At 42.5% G+C, this 26015-nt stretch overlaps 1 protein-coding gene across 1 annotated transcript in view; it reads left to right on the top strand.

The window, feature by feature from the left end:
- Positions 1-22477, top strand: part of Znf318 (zinc finger protein 318) — a 30277-nt gene extending 7800 nt beyond the window's left edge. The window contains 9 exon segments of the mRNA XM_036167351.1: positions 3460-3958; positions 3960-4106; positions 5620-7077; positions 9368-9467; positions 11810-12114; positions 16692-16892; positions 17354-17453; positions 17937-18055; positions 18339-22477. Of these exon segments, the coding sequence (XP_036023244.1) occupies positions 3460-3958; positions 3960-4106; positions 5620-7077; positions 9368-9467; positions 11810-12114; positions 16692-16892; positions 17354-17453; positions 17937-18055; positions 18339-21473 (6064 nt within the window). The 3' untranslated portion in view covers positions 21474-22477.
- The last annotated feature ends 3538 nt before the right edge of the window (positions 22478-26015 follow it).

The following is a 26015-nucleotide window of genomic DNA, read 5'->3' as shown; positions in this document are numbered from 1 at the left end:
GGTCCTGCCAAGCCCCCGCAGTCCCGCAGCCCACTTATAAAATAATCACTCAGAAGCTTATATTACTTAAAAACTGTATGGTCATGACAGGCTTCTTGCTGTCTAGTTCTTATATCTTAAATTAACCCATTTCTATTAATCTGTAAGTTGCCACATGGCTTGTGGCTTACCGATATCTTAACATCTGCTTCTCATGGCGGGGGGCTAGCTGTGTCTCCTGACTCAGCCTTCCTGTTCCCAGAATCCTCCTCTCTCTTTGTCCCAACTATACTTCCTGCCTGGCTACTGGCCAATCAGCACTTTATTTATTAACCAGTCAGAGCAACACATTCACAGCATAGAGAACATCCTAAGCATATAAATGCCTGGCCTTAGCTTAGATTGTTTCTAGGCAACTTTTCTTAACTTTAAATTATCCCATCTACCTTTTTCCTCTGGGCCTTTCCCATTCTCTTACTTCTGTAAATCTTACTCTTACTCCACAGCTGGCTGTGTAGCTGGGTGGCTGGCCCCTGGAATCTTCCTCCCTCTCTGGCTCCTTCTTTTTCCTCCCATATCTCCTATATATTCTCTCTGCCTGCCAGCCCCACCAATCCTTTCTCCTCTCTCACCATTGGCCATTCAGCTCTTTATTAGACCATCAGGTGTTTTGCACAGACAAAGTATCACAGCTTCACAGTAACATAGGGCCAACTGGAGAGATGGCATGTGACTAAGAATGTACACTGATCTTTTAGAGTATCTAAGTTTGGTTTCCAGCCCCAACTGCCTCTAAGCTCCAGAGGATCCAACACCCTCTTCTAGAAACCCAGGGCTGGGCCTGGGGCTATCAATAGTTGTGAGTCCCAAATGCAAAACTTGAGTGATCCCTTCCTATGCCATGTATCTGTTCTGTGTCATAATGAAAAATTTTAATTAAAAAAAGATGTTAATAATTACCCCTGGATGGTAATTCATTCTGGATCTTTCTTCTTCTTCTTCTTTTTTTTTTTTTTTTCCATTTTAAAGTTGAGGCTTTCTGGAACTCATTCTATGCCAGTCTGGTCTCAAACTCACAGTGATTATCCTACCTCAGCCTCCTAAGTCCTAAGATTACTGGTTTCATAATTTATTTTTTTTAGATGAAATTAGATTTCTGAAATTGTAGAGGATCTCCTGGTGTAGAGGATTGGGCTGGTGAGATGGCTCAGCAGGTGGAAGCACTAGCCACTGAGCCTGAGACTTGTGTTTGATCAGCCCTAGGACACATGTAACAGAAGGGGGAACTGACTCCTTCCCATGGCACACATTCTCTCTCCTCTGACCTCCACACATGTGCCTACATACACAGAGACAGGTACACACACAATTGTTTTGTTGTTTTTTCAAGACAGAGTTTATCTGTGTAGCTTTGGAGCCTGTCCTGGAACTCGCTCTGTAGACCAGGCTGGCCTCAAACTCACAGAGATCTGCCTGCCTCTGCCTCCTGAGTGCTGGAATTAAAGACATGCGCCTCCTCTGCCTGGCAGAAAACAATTTTTTAAATGCAATTTAAAAAAATCCTAGAGGATCTTTATTTCCATTTGTGATTTAAATCAAAACCCTTGTCTTGTGGATCATAGAAGCTCTGTGGCCATTGTACCCCAAAATGGCTAGATTTATTATCTGTCTCTGAGCTAAAAGGAAAACCATCTCCTGAATTTTTACCTTTATATTACGAAGATCTGAAAAATAAAAATATACAGTGAGCCAAAACATCACTTATTGCTGGGTCCTATGGTAGGATCCAAGACAAGACAGGAAAGAGAGTGACCAAACAGTTTTTGGGGTCTTAGTTATCCTTATAATCAAACTTTTTCCCCAGTAGAAATATGTCAGACTTGGGTATGTAGATGTGAATTTGGACTTTCCTGAGGCAGCTCCTAAGTGCCTTGTAGAATCTCTGTGGGCTGGAGATACATATATATGCTCAGTGATAGGCACTTGCCTGTTAGATGTGGAAGCCCAGGATCTATCCCCTATACAGCTAAGGAAGACAAAACAAATTAAGAAACAACCCCAAGCCAGGCGGTGGTGGTGTACACCTTTAATTCTAGCACTTGGGAGACAGAGCTAGGCGGATCTCTATGAGTTCGAGGCCAGCCTGGTCTACAAAGAGATCCAGGACAGGCTCCAAAGCTACATAGAGAAACCCTGTTTTGGGGGCGGGGGGAGAAACAACCCAAAACCATGGGACAAAGCTTGGAAGCCATTGTTCTTGAATGATGTTTCTCAAACTTTAAAGCACATTCAAATCACCTGGAAATCTCATTACAATTTGAACCCTGGCCCAGTAGGTGTGGGGTGGGGCCTAAAAATCTGTAGTTCTTTTTTGTTTGTTTTTCTGTTTTGTTTTGAGATAGGGTCCTATAGCCAATCTGTCCTCAAAGTTTCTGTAGCCCAGGTTAACTTTGAACTCAGTAACCTCACTGGTATGTACCATCATGTCTGCTTAGAATCATCATTTTTAATAAATTCTCAGTTAATGCTAGGGATGCTGTTCCTGATAAAGAGCTTAAATCTAACTAGTCAAGTTTTTGTTGTTATTGTTTTGTTTTTAAGACTTATTTATTTTTATATGTATGGGTGTTTCCCATACGTGTATGTCTGTGTACTGTGTGTATGAATGGTGCCTGAGGAAGAGGCCTGAAGAGGGCATTGGATTCCCTGGAACTGGGAGTAACACTTGCTTGTGAAACCATCATGTGGGTGCTGGGAGTGTGGGAATCAAACCCATGTCCTCTAGAAGAGCATGCAGTGGTTTTAACGGGTGAGTCGTCTTTCCAGCCCATTCTGTCTTTTGTTTGTCTCAGAAAGTGTTTCATTATGTAGCCCTGGAATTGAGAGCTTCCTGCCTCCATGGTGCTGGGATTAAAGGCTATAACCTGGTCCAACCAGTCAAGTTGTATTGATTAGGACGCTGCTTTTTTTTTTTTTAAGATTTATTTTTATTTTTCAATTTTATGTATATATGTGCTTCTGTGTGAGTATACACATGTGAATGCAAGTGCCCTTATAATCCAGAAGAGGGTGTCTAATCCCCTGAAATGGGAGTAAGCCATTGAACATGGGTACGGGAACTGAACTTGGTTCTTGTAGAAGATAGTATACAGTCTTAATTGCTGAATCATTTCTCTAGCTTCTTTGTGATACTTGTATCTCCTGAGCTCCAGTATGATAGATACTCTGTATCCTCAGACTAATTAAAACAATAATTAGCCTAAGAGTTCTGTAGATGTATTAGTAATAGCACCTCTTGATGAATCGATAAAGCAGCTGGTGACCCTGGGAAAGGGAGAGGGAATCTCTCTTTGGATTTCAATCATTTGCTTTTGCTTTAAGCATTCTTTTGTCCCCTTCCTAAATAATACTATCTTAGCATTGTCTGGCCTTTCTCTCTCCAAGGCCAATATATTCAGTGATGCTTGTCTCTTTTCTCAGGGATGATCTGGCTGATGATTCTGTCTTCACTAGAAGCTCCCAGTGTTCTCGGAGCCTTGAACGATACATTTCTCGGGAGGAGGGGCCACTTAGTCCCTTATTGGGACAACTCGATGAGGACTACCGAGCAAGGGAAACGTTTTTGCATAGACCTGAGTATAGTTCCCATATCAGTTGTCATGATGAACTGTTAAGGGGAGCAGAACGGAGTAGAGACAAACTCAGAAGCTCCTCCTACTCTATACGATCTGAGGAAAGAAGCCGGGAGACCAAAAGGCCCCGTTATGATGACACAGAAAAAGGACATGGCATAGGAGGGGACCACTCAAGTTTCACATTTGGGGCTCGCAACTATCGACAGCGAAGAAGAAGCCCCAGCCCTGGGTTTCTAGACCCCGAGTTTCGAGAACTGGACCTTGCCAGGCGGAAGCGAGAGGAAGAAGAAGAGCAAAATAGGAGCTTGAGTCAGGAGCTTGTGGGACTCGATGATGATGATGGGAACTAGCTCTTCCATCCCTGGGTTGTCAGATGTCCTAGCAACATCAGAGCCAGGATATTCTTTGCATCAGCCTGAAGAAGTGCCTGTGATGCCCAAGAAGTCCATTCTGAAGAAGCGAATTGAAGTGGACATGAAGCCTTCCTTTCAGGTCTCTGTTGTATTTCTCTTGATAGTCCCTCTGATATCCTAACTCCTGATACTTTCCTGGGACCATATTCCTTAAGAGTGTCTGTGTAACTTGTGCTGTGCTGCTGACATCCTTATGCCTAATAGTCAGCTACTCCTAGGATTCTCCAGATTAAACTGTAGGCTCATAATGCATCAACAAGGGCTTCTGTTACGACATTACTTTCTAAATAGATTTCAGAGAGTATCTGCCTTGATTTTCCCCCCCATAAATTGAATAGCCCTATAGGAATCTCTGAATGTGGATTCTTGGAAATTAAGCTTAAGGGCAAAAGAAGAAGATAATCTTAATTTCTTTATCTTTTTAGAAGAAGATAATGTATGAGTTGTAGGACATTAGACTAGAGATCAAATGGTTCTGACTTAGGAACCATCAACTTCCTGTGTAACTTTTAGATGAGTCACAACAGTCTTGGCCTTGACATTGTTTTCTCTTCCTATGAGAAGATGGTCAGGCAAGACTACCAGTGTGACTAGAGGCTTCTGAGCAAGTACTGAAATATTTAGAAAAACAAGAGGATGTTGATCAGTTAGAGTTCCAGAGTATTCTGTCTCTAGAGTGGTCCCACTTGTGTGTTTTTCTTTGTCATCAATAGATATGCAGATAAGGTGGGTGAGACGGTATGCAACTATAATCCCAGTAGCTGAGAGACCAGTGCAGGAGGATTCCAAGTTCAATACTTTTAGGGCACATTGAAAGTTAAGGCCACCCTGAGCTGCATAGTTAGACCCCCAGCAGCATGGCTAGAGGCAAGCCTGATGACTTAAGTTTGATTCCCAGATCATAACTCCTATAAAATCCACACAAAGTGCTAATTTGTGCCCATGATTTCACACACTTCCCCTCGCTCTTCTCTCACACACACTGTGCTCATGTGTGCACATCTATGCACACACTTCCCCTCCCTCTTCTCTCACACACACTGTGCTCATGTGTGCACATCTATGCACACACTTCCCCTCCCTCTTCTCTCTCACACACTGTGCTCATGTGTGCACATCTATTCACACACTTCCCCTCCCTCTTCTCTTTCACACACACTGTGCTCATGTGTGCACATCTATGCACACACTTCCCCTCTCTTCTCCCCCATCCCTCTCCCCTCTCTCACACACACTCACACTGTTTTCATGTTTGTCCATATATTCACATACAACTATACGCAACAATCACAATACCCCAACAACAATAATAAGAAACACAGTTCTTAAGAGAAAACAAAAAAGGGAAACAAGCTAGGGAAAATGTCCAAAATCCCTTTGAATTCAAATTCCTTGATGAAGAATAGAACACATGGCTAAAGGTCACAACCACTCAGTCTGTGGCAGAGACTGTTGGAGAGATGGGGACTTAGTTTTGAACTTGGCTGAGATGACTTTTTATATACTTAGATCTCTCCTGTTGAAGAAACATCTCAGTTCCTAGTGTTCTTCGATTTTTCTCAGATGCTAAATCAGTGTGCTTGTGTTTGCAGCTGGAGAGCTTTTCCAGCCGACCCAGCTCCCGTCGGGATCACCCTCTCTATTCAGAACATTCACCTCCTCCACTAGGTGGTGCTATTTCTGCTTTTGCTTCAGAGATTGAAAGTAAGGGAACTACAGCTGAGGCTGACCTGAAGGAACCTCAGAGTAACCTGTACCAGTGGGGTCCCTTCCGTGAGATACCTAAAGAGAGCAATCCTCTCAGTGACAAATTTGACAGTTTTCTCTGTTATAAGGAAAAATTGAATTTGAAGGCTGAGGGACTTGAGCGACATACAGACTTCTTACTGCCCCATGAGAGAGCTAGCCAGGATGGCAGTGGCTTTTCCCGAATTCTGAGCATGTTGGCTGATCCTACCAGTACACAGGAAAAAAGAAGACGAAGTTTCCCTGACATTGAGGATGAGGAGAAATTTCTCTATGGGGATGAAGAGGAGGATATGAAAGCAGAATCTCCACCTAAGGCCCTTGGGGACTCTGAGAGTAAAGGTTCAAGACAGAAAGCAAGCTCTCTGCCATCAACTCCAGCGATAAAGCTAGAATCACTAGAAGAGAGCAATCCAGAATATGCCAAGATTCATGACTTGCTTAAGACCATAGGACTGGATATTGGAGTAGCAGAAATTAGTAAATTGGCTGCACGCACCCAGGAGCGACTTCATGGCAAGAAGCCATCATCACGCTCCTTAGCTGACCGGCGTTCATCTGCTGACCGACACTTTTCAGCTGACCGCTGTTCCTCAGTTGACCACAGTTTCACAACTGATCGGCGCTCATCAGATTCTCAAAGACTGGAGAGCAGGGAGCCACATCCCAGCAATACACAGTCCCCAGAAGTATCCCATCCACACCCAGCCTCCCCAGTAGATCCTTACCTGCTCACAAAAAATAGCCCTCCATTCCTAAAGTCTGACCATCCAATGGGTCATGTTTCAGGACCAGACGTAGTTGGCAGTGGGTTTCAATCACCTGTTCCTGTTAGGTGTATGTTGCCATCAGCTCCATCTACTCCAATTAGACTTCCACACCCTGCCCCTTTAACTCAGTTCCATATACCAAGGCCACCCCCCCAGTTTGCTCCACCTCGGATACCTCCAAACTACCAGGGATCTGTCATTCCCTCTCCGTCCTTTGATGCTTATAGGCACTACATGGCTTACACAGCCCCAAGGTGGCCCATGTATCCTGCCTCTCAGCCATCAAGCCTCCCAGTATCGGAACCACACAGGCTAATACCAACAATCATCAAACAAGCTACAAACAAACAAGCTAGTCGTCCCAATCTCCTTGTAATCCCCACCGTGACTCCTGAAAAGTCCAAACAAGAGGTGTCAGTGCTAGGCTCGGTTTCTGTTAAGCAAGTTCCTGTTCAGGTGTCCATTCCATCACTCATAAGATATAATCCAGAGAAGACCTCTGACGAGAAGAACCGTGCTTCCCAGAAGCAGAAGGTGAATATTAGCTTTGGGCATCCTATGCCTGAGTTTTCTATTTCTATTTACAAAAACAGATAGTTTATACCTGTGTTTTAGAGGAGGTTTTTTTGGAGGTTTACATCATTACCAAGTAATGTATGTAATAGCCCCTTTGAGCTGCTAATGTTTTGTCCTTACAGTTTCTAAGTTTATTTCTCTGTCATGTATAGTCTGAAGATACTGAGGGTAGAAGCTGGGAACCTTGAAGCACCATATAGTCTCGTCTTTTTCCACGTAAAGAAATGTAAGCCTTGGAAGACAAAAACATTTGAATTTTGTATGGTGTTCAAATACTTTGAACTTTAGCCTTAAGTCTCATTGACAGTCTTAAGTTTCAAAAAAAACATAAGCTTCAAGAAAGTGTTTGGAGACTGAGCACTTTCCCTTTAAGAGCCTCACACTAAGTCAGGGCTGATAATACATGGTTTTTCTCATTTGCCTATTAAAGACAAGCCATATTTGCTTTTTTTTCTGTTAGCTGTTAGTAACTGGTTAAGGGATAATAAAATTCAGGACAGCTATATCTATTTGGTTGTTTGTGAGTTTGTTTTGGGACCATGGTCTTGCTATTTAGCCCTGGCTGGCCTAGAACTCACTCTGAAGACCAGACTGGCCTAAAACTCAAAAGATCCACCTGCTTCTGCCTCCTGATTAAATGAATGTGCTACCATGCCCAATCTGTGTCTGTATTTTAACTTTGACTTTTGTGACCTGGGGTGAGTTTTGTTTGTTTGTTTGTTTGGTTGGTTGTTGTTGTTTATTTTTTGCTTTTCTGAGACGGTTTCTCTGTGTAACCCTGGCTGTCCTGGAACTCGCTTTGTAGACCAGGCTGGCCTCGAACTCACAGAGATCCACCTGAGTGCTGGGATTAAAAGCATGTGCTGCCACCATCTGGTGAGTTGTTTTTCTCTTTTTTTCTTTTTTTTTTTTTTAAGATTCTTTTTATTTTTTAATTTAAGAATTTATTTGTTTATGTGAATGAGCATTTTGTCTGCATGTGTGTTTATGCACTATATATGTGCCTGGTGTTTTAGAGACCAGAAGAGGGTTTCAGATCTCCTGAGACTGCAGAGTTACAGGGAGTTGTGAGCCACTGTGTAGGTGTAGGAAATATATAGGACCCAGATTTCCTAAAAGAGCAGCAGTGTTCTTAACCACTGAACTACCTCTCCAGCTCTAAGATTTATTTTTAATTATGTATATATATTTGTATCTGTATATGGACTTGTGCACATGTGAGTGTAGGTGCCCAAGGGGTTCAGAAGAGGATGTGGGATGCCCTGGACCTAGAGTTACAGGCAGTTATGAGCCACCTGAAGTGGGTGTTGGGAACTTAACTCAGATCCTCTGCAAGATCAATACTGCTCTTAGCTGCTGAGCATTTCTAACCCTGAGATACTGAATCCTATATGACCTCACTTTTCCTAATGTAAAATAGAGAAAACGTAAAGCTTAAATAACATGGAATATATAATACAACTAATATAGTGAGTCATAACCACATTTCATTCCTTCATGTTTATCCCTGGGTTCAGAGAGGAACTCTTGCCTTAAAGAAAAAAAACGTATTCTGGAGCCAAGTGTAAGTGTCTGTGGCCCAGGAACACAAATACCATGTTTCACTATGGCTATAGTTATGTGAGGTTTTGTTATTGTTTTCCTCTTAGATTTGCTTGTTGTTACTTTTGTTTGGTTGTTGTTGTTTTGAAACAGGGTCTCTAGTTCTGGCTGTCCTGGAACTCACTCTGTAGACCAGGCTGCCCTTAAACTCTCAGAGATCCTCCTGCCTCTGTCTCCTGAGTGCTGGGACTAAAGACGTGTGCCACCACCGCCCAGCTAAGTTATGTGAGATTTTGTTAGTTACAGAACAAAGTAAGTTATAAAAATACTTACAGACTACATTGGTAGGGGCACAAGTAAGACATACAGCAGAGGAGGAGACGTGCTGTGGGTTCATATGGTGGTCAGTGCTGTTCTTAGCTTTTGACTTGATAGAAGCTGGGGTCTGCTAAGAATACATTGTATGATTTTGGTAATAACAAGGATGTTAAATCAGGTGGTCCACAGGTGTGGGCTGTGGATGATTTAAAGGAGTAAAAATAGCTCAAAATAGTTTGGCTCTGGTCTTCAACATTTTAGTTCTCCATAATCTTGAAGTTCAGTTATATCACCATATAGGATCTTTAACACAGGTGCAGCTCTCCTTACACACACCCTCCTGACCTCTTTTGGGAACTTCAGATGATAACCATTTTGTACTCTTTAGGTTATTGAAGAGCGGGAAAAATTGAAGACTGACCAGGAAGCCCGGCAGAAGAAAATGTTTTCTCTCAGGACTGAACTGGAGCGCCTTCATAAACAACAAGGTATCAGCCAACTCCTTGTCTGCCTGCCTTGTTGTATAGATAGTAACTCAGTAGGAAACCCCAGTGCAGAGGTGCTGGTGCTCAGATGGGGTCAGGGAGAACAGTTTGGGCATGAACCTAGAGAACAGTTGTAGTAGCCATGCAAAGAGTCCTCAGGTAGTCCTCATTTCTCCAGTTATTAACAGTTCTATTCTCGATCTCGCTCTCTCTTCCTACCCCCTCTCTTCCTCTCTTGGTATTCAAATGTCAGTTTGTGTTTTTATTTTTCAAGACAGAGTTTCTCTGTGTAGCTCTGGCTATACTTGGAACTCACATTATAGACCAGGCTGGCCTCGAACTCAGATTCACATGCCTCTGCCTCCTAAGTGCTGGGGTTAAAGGCATACACCACCATGCTTGGCACTGAGTGTTTAATTTTCCTGAACTCTTTTAGAGTGAATTGTAGATATGATACCTTTGAGAACTTTAGTGTGTATTTCCTAATAAGAATTCAAGTGCACAATACACTAATCCGCATTATTGAATTAGGGGTGATGGCTTAGGGGTAAAGGACTTGTTGTGCCAGCATGAGGCCCTGAGTTTAGATTCCCAGAACCACAGAAAGTTAGATACAGTAGCATGCATCTACAATCCCAGCATTTCTATGGCAAGATGGGAGATAAACAGAGACTCCCCAGAAGCCTGGTGTCTGCAGCAGCAGGTGAAATCCTGTTCGGCGAGATGGAAGGTGAGGACAGATACCCAAGGTTGCCCTTTGACCTCCAGTAGGATGTGTATGCCTATACTCATACATGTGAACATGTGCACACACAGAGTCACACGCATACACACGCATGCAAAAGATTTTTAAAATTAGGAAATTAATGGTAATATCTTGTCTAGAAATCTCACTTATATTTTACCAGTTGTTTTATAATTGTCCTTTATAGAAAAAGAAATAGAAAGATTATCACATTCAGTTGACAGTCTTTTAGTCTTTTGCCTTTTAGTAATAGTTCCTGATTCTTTCCATTCATAATTTGATATTTTAGAATAAAAGCTCCTGTATTTTATAGGATATGTCTTCGTTTTAGTCTATCTGATTTTTTTTAAATGATTAAGTTTAGCGTATACATTTTGGCAAGACCATGACGAAAGCAACTTCAAGTTCACATTGGGGAATATCTTTTGGGGAATCTTTGAGATGATAGTAAAAATCATTCTTGAAGCTTCTTCCCCTCAGTTCTGATTAATGTTTCTGAGAAACATTTTTTGTTTTGATATTTTGCTAAATCATGTTTTGATTTGTTTTGCTAAAACATGTTTTAATGATTGCTAAATAATGATTTTTCTAATTTTATTATTCCCTGTATATAGTGTGGTTTCTGTTTTAAGGAGGAACTTCTAACCCTACTCCACTTTGCTTAGTCATGTTGTTTATTCATTAGTGATAGTAGATTATCATCTGTCGTTGTCATTATTTATTTCATGCTCAAAGTTTTCCAAGTTTAGCTAGTTGAGCCACTTTGAGTTGATTGTAGTCTCCTGTTGGTATCTCTCATCACTTTAGGAGATTTCTTTTTAGCCCAAAATGTTCAGTGGTATTCTGTTTTTTTAATTCTATTTCCCTCTCCTCCTCTTATTTTCTTGTTTTATTTTTGTTTTTGTTTTGTTTTGTTATGTATTTTTTGTAGCCCACACTAGCCTCACATTCACTGTGTGGCTCAGGAGGGCCTTGAACTCCCTAATCCTCCCGTCTCTACCTTCAAAGTGGTGGGATTCCAGATATGTACTGCTATGCCTTCCATTTCTTCATTTGTGCTTTTAAAAATTCATGTGCATGAGGGAAAAAATAACAATGCTTCTAAATACTGCAACTGGATAATAGTACGAAAGAGAAGAGGACAGAAAAAGATAATTGTTTCTGTCTGAATTTGTAATGTTTAAAATGAAGAACTTAGTTATTTTGTCCTTTAAGGACTGACCCATGAAGACCTTCCATTTGGAGCAAGAGATGACATTAGGCATAAACCAGTGTAGAAATTGGCAAAATGTTCTTAAATCAGATAAAGTCACATCATCTTTTGAGGAGACACACACATACAGACCTGCGTATATCGCTCGGAGAGCTCTGGAGCTCCTGAAGTCCTTCTGTACAGCCTTTGCTCAGGATCCATATACAGAAGAGAAGAGGGTCACTTGTCCCTCGACCCTATGGAAATAGAATCTTACTTGCTTTGTTTTTTGGTGGAAAATGATTTTGTAGTCATGTAGCTCTGTAGGCTGCTACTTACAAATTTTAAAAATGAGTTCTCTTAGTTTATCTCCCTTGGATTTCTTTTGGTAAACGTTTGACCATTCAGGGGAGATGTTGCGCAAGAAACGAAGGGAGAAGGATGGCCACAAAGACCCACTTCTGATGGAGGTGAGTCGACTTCAGGATAGCATTATGAAGGATATTGCAGAGCTGCATAAAGAGACAGAAGAAGCAGAAAAGAAGCAATCTGAACTGGACAAAGTGGCACAGATCTTGGGAATTGACATCTTTGATAAACCCCTGAAATCTTCAAATGACAGTAAAGAGTCCGCAGAGAAGCCTGAAAAAGGAGAGAAAGCTAAGAGCCCAGAGAAAGAGTTGCCACCCTTAAACTCCTCTTCTGCCAACAAGGTACTACTTTTCTGTTGTTATTTTTCCCTAGGGACTGCTGCAGAGGCTCACAAATATCTGTTTGTTTGTTTGTTTCGAGACAGGGTTTCTCTGTGTAGCTTTGGAGCCTGTCCTGGATCTTGCTCTGTAGACCAGGCTGGCCTCGAACTTACAGAGATCCGCCTGGCTCTGCTTCCCGAGTGCTAGAATTAAAAGTGTGTGCCACTGCCACAAATATGGTTTTGAAACAAGGTCCTACTATGTAGCCTTGGCTGGCCTGAAGTTCACTATGTAGACCATGCTAGCCCTGAACTGACAGATATCCCCTTTCACTCTAGATTGCTGGGATTAAAGGCATGCACCACCACACTCAGTGCTACCACATTCTCCATCCTCTGGTCACACAAAGCTAGTGATTGTTAGACTCCCTTACCTGCTTCTTGGCCTCATCAGGTTGCTCTTCTTTCTTGTTCCCTATAATTAATCTAATCAAGATTCTAATTTCCTAAGTGCCTTTTTCCAGCCTAGTGATGAATTCATATAAATAAAAGTTATTTGTTATTGATAGCTATCGGGGAGTTATATTTTTAAAAGAGAATTCTGGCTGAGTGGCTTGTTCAGCAGTTAGAAGAACCTAACTATACAAATTGGATAACTTGAGTAATTCTCAGAACCTGTAAAAAAGTGGGATTCAGTATCATTTTGTCTATAAATCCAGCATTTCTAAGATGAGATGGCCAATAGAAACAGAAGAATGAGCCAGAAGCTCAAGGGCTACTGTCTTAGGGCTTCTATTGCTGTGAAGAGACACCATGACAACAGCAACACATAGAAAGGAAAACAGTTCATTGAGGTGGCGGCTTACAGGTTCAGAGGTTTAGTCCATTATCATCATGGTAGGAACATGGTGGCACGCAGGCAGACATGGTGCTGGAGAGGTAGCTGAGAGTTCTACAACCAGTCGACAGGCAGCTGGAAGTGAATGTCACACGAGATCTAACTTGAGCTTCTGAGACCTCAGAGCCCACCCCCAGTGACACACCTCCTCCAACAAGACCACACCTCCTAATAGTGCCACTCCCTATGGTCCTGTGGGGGAAACTTTTAGTCAGACCACCACATTCTACTCCCTGGCCCTCATAGACTTGTAGCTATATCATAATGCAAAATGTATTTAGTCCAACTTCAAAGGTCCCCATAGTCTGTAACAGTCTCAAACTTGTTTAAAAATTCTGAGATTCATGCAATCTCTTAATTGTAATCCCCTGTAAAATCAAAATGGAAAAAAAAAAAAACAGATTACATACTTTCAACATATAATGGCACAGGATATACATTACCATTCTAAAAGGGAGCATAGTAAGGAAATACTGGACCAAAGCAAGACCAAAAACCAGCTGCAAACTCTGCTGCTCCATGTATGATGCCAAAGATCTCTTCAGATCTCCAACTCCTTTCAGTTTTGTTGACTGCAGCACACTTCTCTCTTGGGCTGGTTCCACTCCCTGTCAGCAGCTCTCCTCGGCAGGTCACCCACGGCTCTGGCCTCTCTAACATCTTGGGGTCTCCAAGGCAATCCAAGTTTCACCTTCACAGCTTCACATAATGGTCTCCATGCAAGAACACCCCTGATAAATGCCTGGCCTCAGCAGTTAGTTGTAGAGGCAAATTCCACAGCCCCTTTTCTTCTATCCTTGACTCTAAAGCCAGAACCATGTGGCCAAACTGCCAAATTCTGCTGTTTGCTGGACTGGAACAAGAGCCACTTGTTCAATTATATCTTCACCAGTGTTCTATTTTTGATGGTTTCCTTTACTGGCTGTCCTGGAACTTGCTCTGTAGACCAGGCTGGCCTCAAACTCAGAGGTCCCCCTGCCTCTGCAGTGCTAGGATTAACAGTGTGCTCCTACCACATCCAACCCTAAACTTTTCTTTAGCTCCTTTTCACAAGGAATTAAAGTTGGAAGCTTAGCTGGATGGGATCTTGCCCTGAGGTCACTGCTCCCTTTATTCATTGTAACATCAGGCTTTTCATCTGTTTTTATATCCTTGAACACAGGATTTAGTTCCGTTCCACTTCCTGGTGCCCCTTTCTCCTCAAACTGTACATTTTGTATTTTTCTTCACTCAGCTTGCTCCTTTTCATTATAGATCTTAATAAAAGTGACTAATAACCACATGACAGAGTCAATACTAGGCTGTTTTGAAATTTCCTCAACCATTAATCCAAAACTCATTAATTTAGCCTCAAGCAGACTTTTCAGACAAGGGTAAAAAGCAGCTACATTCTTGGCCATAAAATCTTAAGAACAATCTTTAGGCCACAAATTAATATTCTCTTCTGATTGTTCTCTGAAGCCTCTTGAGCCAGGTCCCCGCAGTTCAAACCAACCTCAGTACCCCTGTCTTCCATACTACTATTAGTACGCCCCATTAACTCTCGCTTAAAGCACTTCACTGCCTTCCTCCAAACAAAAGCGTGGGCTAGCAATACCTCAGTCCCTAGTACCAACTTCGTTCTTAGGGCTTTATTGCTGTGAAGAGACACCATGACCACAGCAACTCTTATAAAGGAAGCATTTAGTTGAGGCTGGCTTACAGTTCAGAGGTTCAGTCCATTATATCATGGCAGGAAGCATGGTGGCGCATAGACGGACATGGTGCTGGAGAGGTAGCTGAGAGTTGTACAGTCAGATCAGAATGGCAGGCAGCAGGAAGTGAATGTCACACTAGACCTGGCTTGAGCTTCTGAGACCTCAGAACCCACCCCCTAGTGACACACCTCCTCCAACAAAGCCACACCTCCTAGTAGTGCCTCCCTATGGGATTTTTATTCAAATCACCACAGCCATCTAACTTAGAATAGATATCATAGCAGCAGAAGCAAAAGGTTTCTTTCCTTGGGGCTGGAAAGATGGATGGCTCAGAGGTTAAGAGCACTGGCTACTCTTCCAGAGGACCCAAGTTCAATTCCCAACAATTAACATGATGGCTCACAACCATCTATAGTGAGATCTGATGCCCATTCTGGCATGCAGAAATACATGCAGACAGAACACTGTATACATAACAAAAAATAATTATTTTTTTTTTCTTATATCTTTCCTCAATAAGGTAGAAGGCTAGAACTGATTCCAGATTTTGTTCTCTGATCTCCAAACACATGCCTTGGCACACATGAACCTACATGTACACACACACACACACACACACACACACCACACACACACACACACACACACACACACACACACATACACTGAATAGAATTGTTAAAGTTAACTTGTGTTGGTGACTTTTAGGCAGTTTAGTAGGAGTATTTGATGTGATCCCTTTAGGTCAGTCCATGGACATTTCTGTCTGCTTTATGTCTGTACAGCATTGGCTTTCCATATATACCAGGACACATAAGAACAGTGATTTGACCTGTGACTTTTTTCCTTCATATTCTTAACCTGCTAGCTGCCTTTCACATTTCCTTTTCTCTTTCTAGTTATTTTTATTTTAATTTAGCATATTTGTTTCTATAGGTAATACATTAAGTATCTTCTAAAGGGTATAGTGAGATGATTCCTTCCCACTGTTGTGCTCTAGTTCCCATCAACAGCTGCAGTCAGTTCATTCCACAGTCTTGGCTAGTCTCTATTTTATATATGTATGTATGTATGTATGTATATATATATATATATATACACACACACACACACACACACATATATGTATATATATACATATATAAAATAGATATACACACACATACAGATGAACATACATATATAATTACATTTTATTTAGCTGTATGTGTGATAGCACATGAGAGGAGGTAAGAAGACAACTTTCAGGAGTTACTTCTCTCCTTCCACTTTGTTTTTGAGGCAGGGTCTCTCTTGATGTCTCTGCTGAGCTTCAAATTACAGGCTATCTGGCCCATGAGCTTCTAGACATTTCTCCTGTTTATACCTCTCATCTCTCCCTAGGAGGGCTAGAATTACAAATGTATGACACCAAATCTAGTGCTCTCTATGAATTCTGGAAATCAAACTCAGATCATCAGGCTGCTGATGCCATCTCACTTATCCCATATGATCTTGGTATTCTTCTAGAGAAACTTTAGGATATATAAGAATATGTGTTTTTTTTTTAAGATTCTATATATTTTTATGTGTATGAATAATGTGCCTGCATGTATGTATATGAACATCATGCATGCAGTGCCCTCAGAGGCCGGAAGAGGGTGTCCGAGCCCCTGGAACTGGAGTTATAGGCAGTTTGTTGTGAGCCATTATGTGGGTACTTGGAACTGATTCCTGGTCCTCTACAAGATTCCAGTGCTCTTAAAAGCCATCTCTCCAGCCCCAATAGTTTTGTTCTTGATATGAAAGAACTGTAGGGCCTACCTAATTCATTTCCTTGAGCTTTGAATGCATGTTCTATTAAGACTATCCCCATCTTATATAGCTTTTTATTTTAGGCATTAGACATATGGTCATAATTCCTATAGTTGTATTTCCTATAATTATAACCACCTGCTGTTTTAAGAGTCGATAAATCTACTAGTCTGCCTTGAATGATTTATAAGTGTAAGTTTTTCTCTCTAGGAATCAAAAGTAAATGAAAAGTCCTATATTAAGAGCCCTAATTCTACTGAAAGCCTCCAGCCGACCTCTAAGCAGTCTGAGCAGCCTGTTGCTGGTTATGAGTATTATGATGCTGGCAATCACTGGTGCAAAGACTGCAACACCATATGTGGGACCATGTTTGACTTCTTCACCCATATGCACAATAAGAAGCACACACAGGTAGGTGTCCTGACCACTGTTGTTTCCGCTATCACCCTCATTCCTCCCCAACTTCTATGCATCCATCTGCATTACAAAGCTGGAAAATGAAACATTCTCAAATGGGCAGGAGCCCCAATCTGAAGAGCCAAGAGATAAGAACAAAGGAGATACTCTCCCCAGGGCTCAGTTCAGGGGACCTACTATAACTAAACACCGTCCAAGTGTAAGTGAGGCTTCTGTCTCTTTTGATTCCTTGAGTACCTGAATTTTTATTTGTCTGTTTCTAGTACTTGAGCTAACATGTTTTTACCTTTTCCACAGGTGATTCCGTTTAAACAGTTGGCAGAGTTGGTGGGTAGGGGTGGGTAGCTAAGGACTACTGGTTCCCTGGTCTGATATTTAGGGGAAGAAAAAGAGAGAAAAATGGGTCATTGAGATTTTAGTGCTGTTGTGTGAGCGCCTCTGCCTCTTGCAAATAGACACTGGATCCCTACAACAGACCTTGGGCTTCAAAGACCCAGAGTGAGGCTAAGCAAGACACTGGAAAGCGAACTGACAAGATAACTGTTCCTGCAAAAGGTAGGTTTCCTCCCTGCCTGCCTATTCAACTAAAATCTACAAGGTTTTGAAGTGTTTTTTATTAAGAAGTTTGAGAAGTCAGATGTCTTTGAAATTTTGCTTCTTGCCTTTACAAGTAGTCAGTGTGCTTACTGCATCTGTTTAGAGATGATCCCTGAGGACTTAGTACTCACATGAGATCCCTTCATGCAAATGAGGGAGTTAACTATTTGAGAACAAGGTTCTTAAAGCTCCTCTAAGATGCTTGGTGCAGACCAGAGCTTAAGGAGTGGACCTGGCTAGGGGGTACCCAGGAGGTAGAAAGACTAGCTCTAGAGTTCAGGCCTTAGGCCAGAAAGAGTGTGCCCTCAGGAGTCACCTAAATGCCACTTCTGATTCCAGAGTGGGTACAGTCATCTTACTGCAAAAGAGTGATGGCATTTGCCTTTGGTTGCTGTCATTCTTGATGGAAAAGGCTTGCTTCCTCTTTTCTATTTCTTTCAGGCTCTGAGTTTCTGATTCCCGTCACTGGATTTTACTGCCAACTTTGTGAGGAATTTTTGGGGGATCCAATTTCTGGAGAGCAACATGTGAAGGGTCACCAGCACAATGAGAAATACAAGGTTGGTCTGTGTAGTCCTTGTGGGGCTCCCCACTTTTCTGTTTAATTCCTTTGACTTTGTCAAATATCAGCGTTAGAAAGTCGCTGACATTCACATCCCATCTAACCACTAGGAAGTTCTCGGTCCGAGTGAGAGATGCTAAGTTAATCAAATTATCTGTAGTTCTTGAAAAGATTTTTCCAGTGATCTATTCTTAAATGAGTTGGAGCAGTGGCAAGGGCCAAGATTTTCTCTCTTACTGCAACTTGGTAGTTTATTGAGCCTTCATCTTTTCTCTTGTCAGAAATATGTGGAAGAAAACCCACTGTATGAAGAACGGAGAAATCTGGACCGCCAGGCTGGCTTGGCCGTGGTCCTAGAGACAGAGCGACGGCGGCAGAGTGAGCTGAAGCGCAAACTTAGTGAGAAACCAAAGGAGGACAAGGTAGAAAAAAAGGCAAAGGTTGTCAGAGAACCGAAGGAAGAGGACAAGGCCTCCACGGACTTAGAGGAACAGCTCTCTGAGGGCGGGAACTCCCCTGAAAAGGGTGAAGTTAGACGGAACGCTAGCCTCAAACTCCCAGGAAGAGAAGAGGTAAAGAAGGAGCCATCAGCAGCATCTTCCTTTGGAAAGTTCAGTTGGAAGAAGCCAGAGAAAGAGGAGGAAAAAAGTTCAGCAGCGGCCCCAAGTGCCCCTAAGGAAGACACTATGGAAACCAGTAAGGACAAAGACGATGGAAAAGCTGAAACCACAAAGGCAAAACCCATCAGAATCAAGCTTTCTGGGAAAACTGTTGTTGCGCATACCAGCCCCTGGACACCTGTTGTTACAACTTCAACACAGACTAAGATCCGACCCAACCTGCCTATCCCATCCACGGTACTCCGCAAATCGGGGTCAGCCACAGTGAGCAAGCCTGCCCCTCTTAACACCTTTCTGTCCATCAAGTCCTCTGGGACGTCTGCCAGACCTCTGCCAGTGGTTAAAGAGTCTTCATCTGATCTACTCTTGCCTCCAGATATCATCTCCAAAGCTTTTGGAGGGGAAGAGGTGATTCTAAAAGGATCTCCAGAGGAAAAAGTGGAACTGGCTGAAAAGAATGAGCCATCCCAAGTACCTGAGCAAATGTTGGCTCGGCCACCACCACCTCCACCACCTCCACCTCCACCTCCACCTCCACCACCCCTGGTTATACCTCCTCCGTCTGCCCCATCTCCTACTCAAGCAAATGTCTTAGCTCCAGTGAAATCCGATTCTGTTATATCTCAGACGCTCGGTTGTGGCTTCCAAGGTCCTAAGATTTTGAACCCAGCTTTGCCTGTAGCCTTCACGGCCTCAGAACAGCCAGTTGCTATTCCTTCTGATGAGACAGCTCCTGGGGTGAGTGAGAGTGACCGGGACCAGACCCTAATCTCTATGTTAGTGCGGCCTCCACCACCCCTCTCAAGTGTATTCAGTGAGCAGGCCAAAAAATTAGAAAAGCGAAACTTGTGCTTAGCGACAGCCAATGCTAAGGACCTGTATGGTATATTCTACAGCAGTGGTGGGAAGGGGGCCCATGAGACTAAGCTGAGTAGCAGTCTGCTGGCCAACGGGGAAAACAGCAGCCTCTCCAGAACTGAAAGTTCAGATAGCTCTTCCACTTCTGCTTTGAACAGTAGTGAATCCCCAGAGGACCTGCCTCAAGATAGTGGTTTGGTCACTGCTCCTGTAATTAGCCAACTTGAAGATCCCATTTCAAAAGGTCTGGTGTCTGTAGAGAAATGGTCAGTTGTAGAGCCTGTAGATCCCCAAAGTAGAGACAGCAGCTATAGCTTCCTACAGCCTCTGACAAGGTTGTACCAAAATAGGCCTTATGGAATGGTTACCCCAAAGACAGAGACTTCGGCCATGTGGACTTCTGCTTCCTTGCAGAGTAACACTGGTAAGGATAGCCCTCCAGAGGGGAAAATCAAATTTGACCGGGGAGAGCCAGGGACATCTGGTACAGACTCAGCTTCTCATCTACCAGATACACACTGTCATACCAAAGGGTCTCAGAAGTTGGTAGAAACTAACCTTGTAGATAGCCAAAACAAGAACCAAGAGTTGAACCAGTCTGAGGACTGTAGAGAAAGAGAAGTGAAGAGAAACACCGAACTAAAAGGAAAGGGAGCAGTTGAAGAAGGAGCAGGCGCCAGCCTTGGACTCCACAGCATAGAAGATTCCAGTTTGAACCACAGCAACAGAAACACATGGGAAAGAGAAATAGGACAACCCAAACTGTCAACAACTGACCAAGAGGTAGAGCGGTCTAGGAAATTGATGACAGGACATGAAAATGCAGGTCAAGTAGTAATTGAATTGAGTCAGTCTCTCTCTTCCAAAAGGGCAAAAATAGATTCATTTCCATCGTTGCTCCAGAGTCCAAAAGGTGTGCCTGAATTACTTCTGCTATCCCCACCCAGATCAGATATGTGTTTAAAGAAACCAGAGGTTTGGGAGAGCCCAAAGAAACTAGGAAGGAACCCAGAGAAGCTAGGGGTAGAAGCTGTGGAGCTACAAGACCCCTGTCCAGAACTAACAGTGACAGTAGAAAGCAAAGCCCTGGAAAACCTGGATGCTCCACACTTAAAGGTAGAGGGGCTTGCTGCCCTGAGGAAGCTGGGGGATGTGTGTCCTGATTTCTGCAATGCTCATGTAGAACGAGCACATAGATCACCACCTGCCCCATCCCAGAAAATGTGTGAAGAAAATTCTGTACTATCTGTAGTGTGTAATCCTTCCAGCCCCACTGACTTTGAACCAATACCATCTTTTTCCGGGTTTCCACTACAATCTCCCAAAACTTTGGTGCTTAATTTTGAAACAGAGGGTGAACATAGTTCATCTAATCCCAGAAATGGAAGAATCACCTCCAACTGTCTAGAAACAGGACACCCTGTAGAAAACATTGACCATGACTCAGGAGGTGAGAGAACACACCAGGCCCTTGACTTATTGGCTGGAGGAATGTTGTCTGAGGAAGTAAAAGAAACTTCACAATTACCGAAAGATTTACTCAGAATGGAGTCCACAGCAGTCAGTCCTTCAGGCCTTGGACCATCCCCTTGCCTTCCAGACCTTGTTGATTTTGTCACACGGACAGCTGGAGTGCCAAAAGAGAAACTGTGCTGTCCACTCTCTGAGCCAGATGACTTTCTTAAGTGTAATTCCTTGGAGATGAGCTCACCACCGCTTGGAGTTCTGAATGTACCTGTTTCAGAGGCAGTTCCTCAAGTAAGTGAAGACGTTGGCAGTGCTGTGGACGTGGTGAGAACTCCAACCTCGGCATCCCCCTCGAGGGACCAGGTAGTCGGAGGCCATCTAGGCCCTCAGGAAATGCCTGAACAAGAAGCTGCAGTTGATGTCATCCCAGACCACACAAGAGCAAGTGTTCAGGACTACCTGAATGGATGAGTCATACTGGGTTATAGAAATTGGACCCCAGCTGATCAGGACTAGTTGGCAATCCCATCTGGAACCTTCACAGTAAATGTTCATGGGAGCTAAGAAAATTTGCCTGTTTCCCCCACTCCCTTCCCTTTAAAATATTAGACAAATCAGTTTTAACTTCTCTACGTATCTGTTAAAAAATACGTTCTGTTAAATTTTTTAAATTTTTGGCCAAATTCTTTTCTCTTTGTTATTAAAATCAAATGTCTATCTGGCTCACCTCAAAGTGTGCTTGATTCGGGCTGTGAGGAGTGTGAGGGGAGGGGACAGCTGACTTCAGTTACTGTGGTGTATTCCTACCCACTTTCCTGGGCAGTTGATGGCTCTCCTGGAGAAACATCAGAAAAGCTAGCTGAAATGGAAACGTATGAAGAAAGACTTGTTCCTCCCTTAGGTGTCCATTCCTTCGGAAGAGACTGTCTCACCGTTGGTAGAAATGCAACGGGAGTAGCTCTTGGGTTTGCTGTTTAACTTCTCTTATTGGCATGCTAGCTCGTCCTTCCTTACCCTGTTGCCTTTGCTTCAAATGGTCCTGGTCACTTACAGACTGGTTTGGAAATGGCCTCAGTAAACGAAAGAAAGCTGGCAGGCTCAGGTTTGGAAGACGACAAACTGGTAAGGCTTATTTGTGGCTCAATACCAGAGCGTTTGTATTTCTGAGGGCACTTTTAGTTTTGAAATAGCCTTTGCTCATTATATTGTGGTCCAGTACCATTTTATGTTAAATTATCAGCCATTTCTGTTGTGAACTCTAGCAGATCTGAAATTGGGATTGGACACATTCTCTGTTGCACAAGCATAGATGTAACCCCCTCTACCTCTCCCTTACCCAAGTTATTATCGCCATAGTGTGATGTTTTGGGTTGTACATTTTGTTTAATAAAAGATGAAAGGATTTATGAAGTCGGCTTGGACAAATTTAACTGTTTTTAATGTGTTAATTTTTTGGAATAAATGTACTCATCTCATACTTCTTTCTGGATGTTTGTCTTGACACCGTACACATTCAAGCTTCACAAGAAACTAGAATGGTGAACTGCTGTCCTGCTATCTACCCAGCCGGCAGCTGTCCTCCTCAGGAGCTACTTCCTTCTTGTCAGAATAGTAGGTTGTAGAGTCTATACCCTGTGCTGCCTCGGTGTGAAGAAAAGGCAGTCTGGTACTGGGATCTCCTGTTGGGAAGCTCTTTCTATAAGTGCCCTTGTGTTGGCTCTCCCTGGGTGCTTCTGGAAATGGAGCTCCAGCAGGACATTCAGGTGCTTGAGCAAGATGCGCTTGGGAATCGGAGCCCAGGCCTTGGGCTTTGTACACTCTGTTCCAGTTTCCTTCTGCCATTCCTTGGCCAGCAGTTTGTAACCTGGCTTAATGGAGACTTGAGCAGAATCAGCCTTACCAATCTCTTTCTTTAGGTCGCCTTCCCAGTTTCCTTATACAGACTCCCTAGATTGCATTTGGTGAGAATCCTTAGTTTTTCCAGAGCCTAAGTTAATTCCAACTTACCAGTCATGGCCTCTGTTGTGAAAAGGCATGGGTGTGAGAGACCTAGATCCTTGAATGTCTCAGCCATTTGCTTTGCCATGATTTTGGATAAGTTGCTTTACATCATCAGAGTTGGCATGTTGTATTTGTTCCTTTAAAGGTGAGAATTATTACCTCATCTCAGCATCAAATATTTACCTGAGTAACCTTTGATCTACTTTTGCAAAGTAAAGTGTTAGCATGTGTGTTTGTGTGGTGTGTGAGAAAGTGCTGTGTGGAAAAACTGAAACCCAAAGAGACCGTTTCTTCAGAAAGCGTCTCCTCTCCTACTGGAGGAGGTCGTCCACAGAAGTCTAGGGAAAGATAAGTTAGAATGCCAGTTTGTACTCACTCTCAGGCCTCAGTTCCACTGCTCCTTCAGAAGAGGGATTAATGGTACTTTTCAGAGTAAGAATCTTTCCCTCTAGTTTACTAGGGGCCAGAGAGGCTAGGAGGGGAAGAGGCAGTATGTAAGGGCAGACTGGTTTAGGCTGCTGGAGCTACCTTAAACTACATAAAGAACTTTGAGCCTTAGCTTTAAAAAACTGAAGAATTGCTCTGAGGTCTATTTCAAAGTTGTCTATAAATCTAGGGTTTTTTTCTAGAATATTCCCTTCTAGGAGTTGAAGGAATGACATTCTTCATATCTGTCCTAAACTAGCAAAGGGAACAGCTTTTAGGATACTGTAGTTTGCAGGATGGGCTTCACCCTTTGATTAATGACATCTAGCTTTGGAGCCCATCCAGAAAAGCCACGTGAAAGTAAGTGCAGAACTCTAGCCCAGTAGCTAGCACTTAGACATTTTACTGTTTGTTATCACAGTACTAAATGTTTGATCTTGGAGATTAAGAGTGGGCTCAGATCTTTACATGAGCTGTACTGTGATAAAATTAGGGTTAAGTCAGGAACAATGTTGTTTTTTATTTTTACTTTATGTACATTGGTATTTTGCCTGAATGTATGTCTGTGAGGACATTAGAAGCCCTAAAACTGGAATTACAGACAGGTGTAAACTGCCATGTGGGTGCTGGCAATTGAACCTGGGTCATCTGGAAGAGCAGCCAGTGTCTTTTAACTGCTGAGCCATCTCTCCAGCCCTCCAGGGACAATTCCTCCTGGATGACTTAAGCAGTGAGAAATTAGCAGTAATGTTTAAATGTGGACAAATGCCTATTTTTGCCCTGTTTGTTTACATTACCTCCTGAAAGTGCTCTTTGCTTGGTGAATGCTTTTTTTCCTGCCTTATATGCCATCTTTCTATTTATAACTGGTCGCACAGAGCATGTAATACTTGAGTGATCTTTCTGCTAACACTGCTGAGCAATATAGTAAAATACTCAGACCTAACCATCCCACTTTGTCTCGAAAAAGTGAAAAAAGTGTTTGGGTATAAAGCATGTGAAAATATATGTCTTATCAGATCGTCAGCTTCTGGGACTGAAGAAAATGGAGAATGAACACACATAATATAAAAACCGTGTGTGTGGCGGGGGTGTGGTGTGGGGTGTGTCAGAGAGGAGAGAGCCTGTAGCAGAATTAAGTGGGGTGGTTTAATTTTCCTGTACTTCAAAGACTTGTGTCTCCTCATTAAAGCTCACCTAAGTCTTCATTCATTGATAATTTATCTGAAAACAATAGAAATGTGGGGGTAGTTTGGGATTATAAGCACATTTTTCTTTATTTAGAGTTTAAGTGTTTATACATTTGTATTTATCAACGGTATAATCAATGTCTGTTTAGCCCAATGCAGCACAAATACCTATTTGGTCCTTTCACAGAATTTCTCATTTTCTTTTCAAGCTTATAATTACAACATTTCTTCCTCCAAACCCTCCCACATACCCTTATTGCTCTCTTTCAAATTCATGGTCTTTTTTCATTGTTATTGCATGCATATATATGTACATATATATGCCTAAATATATAACCTGTTCAGTCTGTACAATGTTGTTACTTGTATGTATATTTTCAAGGCTGACAATTTGTATTGGATAATCTATTGTTGTGCTCTTCCTGGAGAAGACTTTCTCAGCTTTCCTCAATGTCCTGAAGCTCTTTGTGTAGGTTGAGGTCTTGTGGACGTGTCTTTTAGTGTCATCCTTGGTCAGCTCATGTTTTGGCGGTCTTGTTGGTGAGACTTTATGGGTGTAGCTTCTGACATTGCTGGGGGACACAATCTCCCAGCAAACTCTCTGCTCCTCTGCCTCTTACAGTACCTTATGCCCCCTCTTCTAGAGTGTCTCCTGAGCCTTAGGTACAGGAGTGTTTTGTGAATGTATCCATTGGGACTGGGTAGAGTTTAATTTTGCAGTTATGTTTATTTAATTTCATTTTGGTTTTGTGGGGTATTTTTTAAAGACAGCTTCTCATGCTAGCCCAAACTGGCCTAGAATTAACTGTAGAAAAGGATAGACCTAAATTTGCAACAGTCTTCTTGCCTCAGCCTCCCAAGAGCCAGGATTACAGGCATGTACCAACATGTCTGGCTTGCTTATATAATTTTAATTATGTATATAGTAATATTCTCATTGATAGTGCAATTTTTAGAGTTTATAATCTTTTAAAAAATGTCACCAGTATCCAAATATCCTGACCCATATACACTTGGAAGAAAACATCCATAAAAGTGTATGTTTATGTGGCAGCATTTAACATGGTTATAATTTTACCGTTCCTTGTCTCTTTGACTAATATGCCCACTAACCACTGTAAGAGAAGTCATTTTTGCTTACTATGCTTTCCCTCATTGTATTCATAGTGCACAGTTGCCTAGTACATAGAGGAGCACCCTCAATAAAACTATTGTTGGGAAAAAGCAGTGTGGTTAATAGCTGTTTTCCTTTACTGAATGTTAATACTTAGCAATTTGTATGTGGATTAAAAATTCTCAGTTGCTGCCTGTGTTTGCTGAATGCTAAGCATTTTAGAAGCCAGCTGTCTTTTTGTCCTTCTGTTCCGGTTCTTTACACACAAAGCTCTGTGACAGC

Source organism: Onychomys torridus, chromosome 18 (assembly GCF_903995425.1).
Source record: "Onychomys torridus chromosome 18, mOncTor1.1, whole genome shotgun sequence".
NCBI lineage: Eukaryota > Metazoa > Chordata > Mammalia > Rodentia > Cricetidae > Onychomys > Onychomys torridus.
This window is presented reverse-complemented; position numbering and strand designations above follow the sequence as displayed.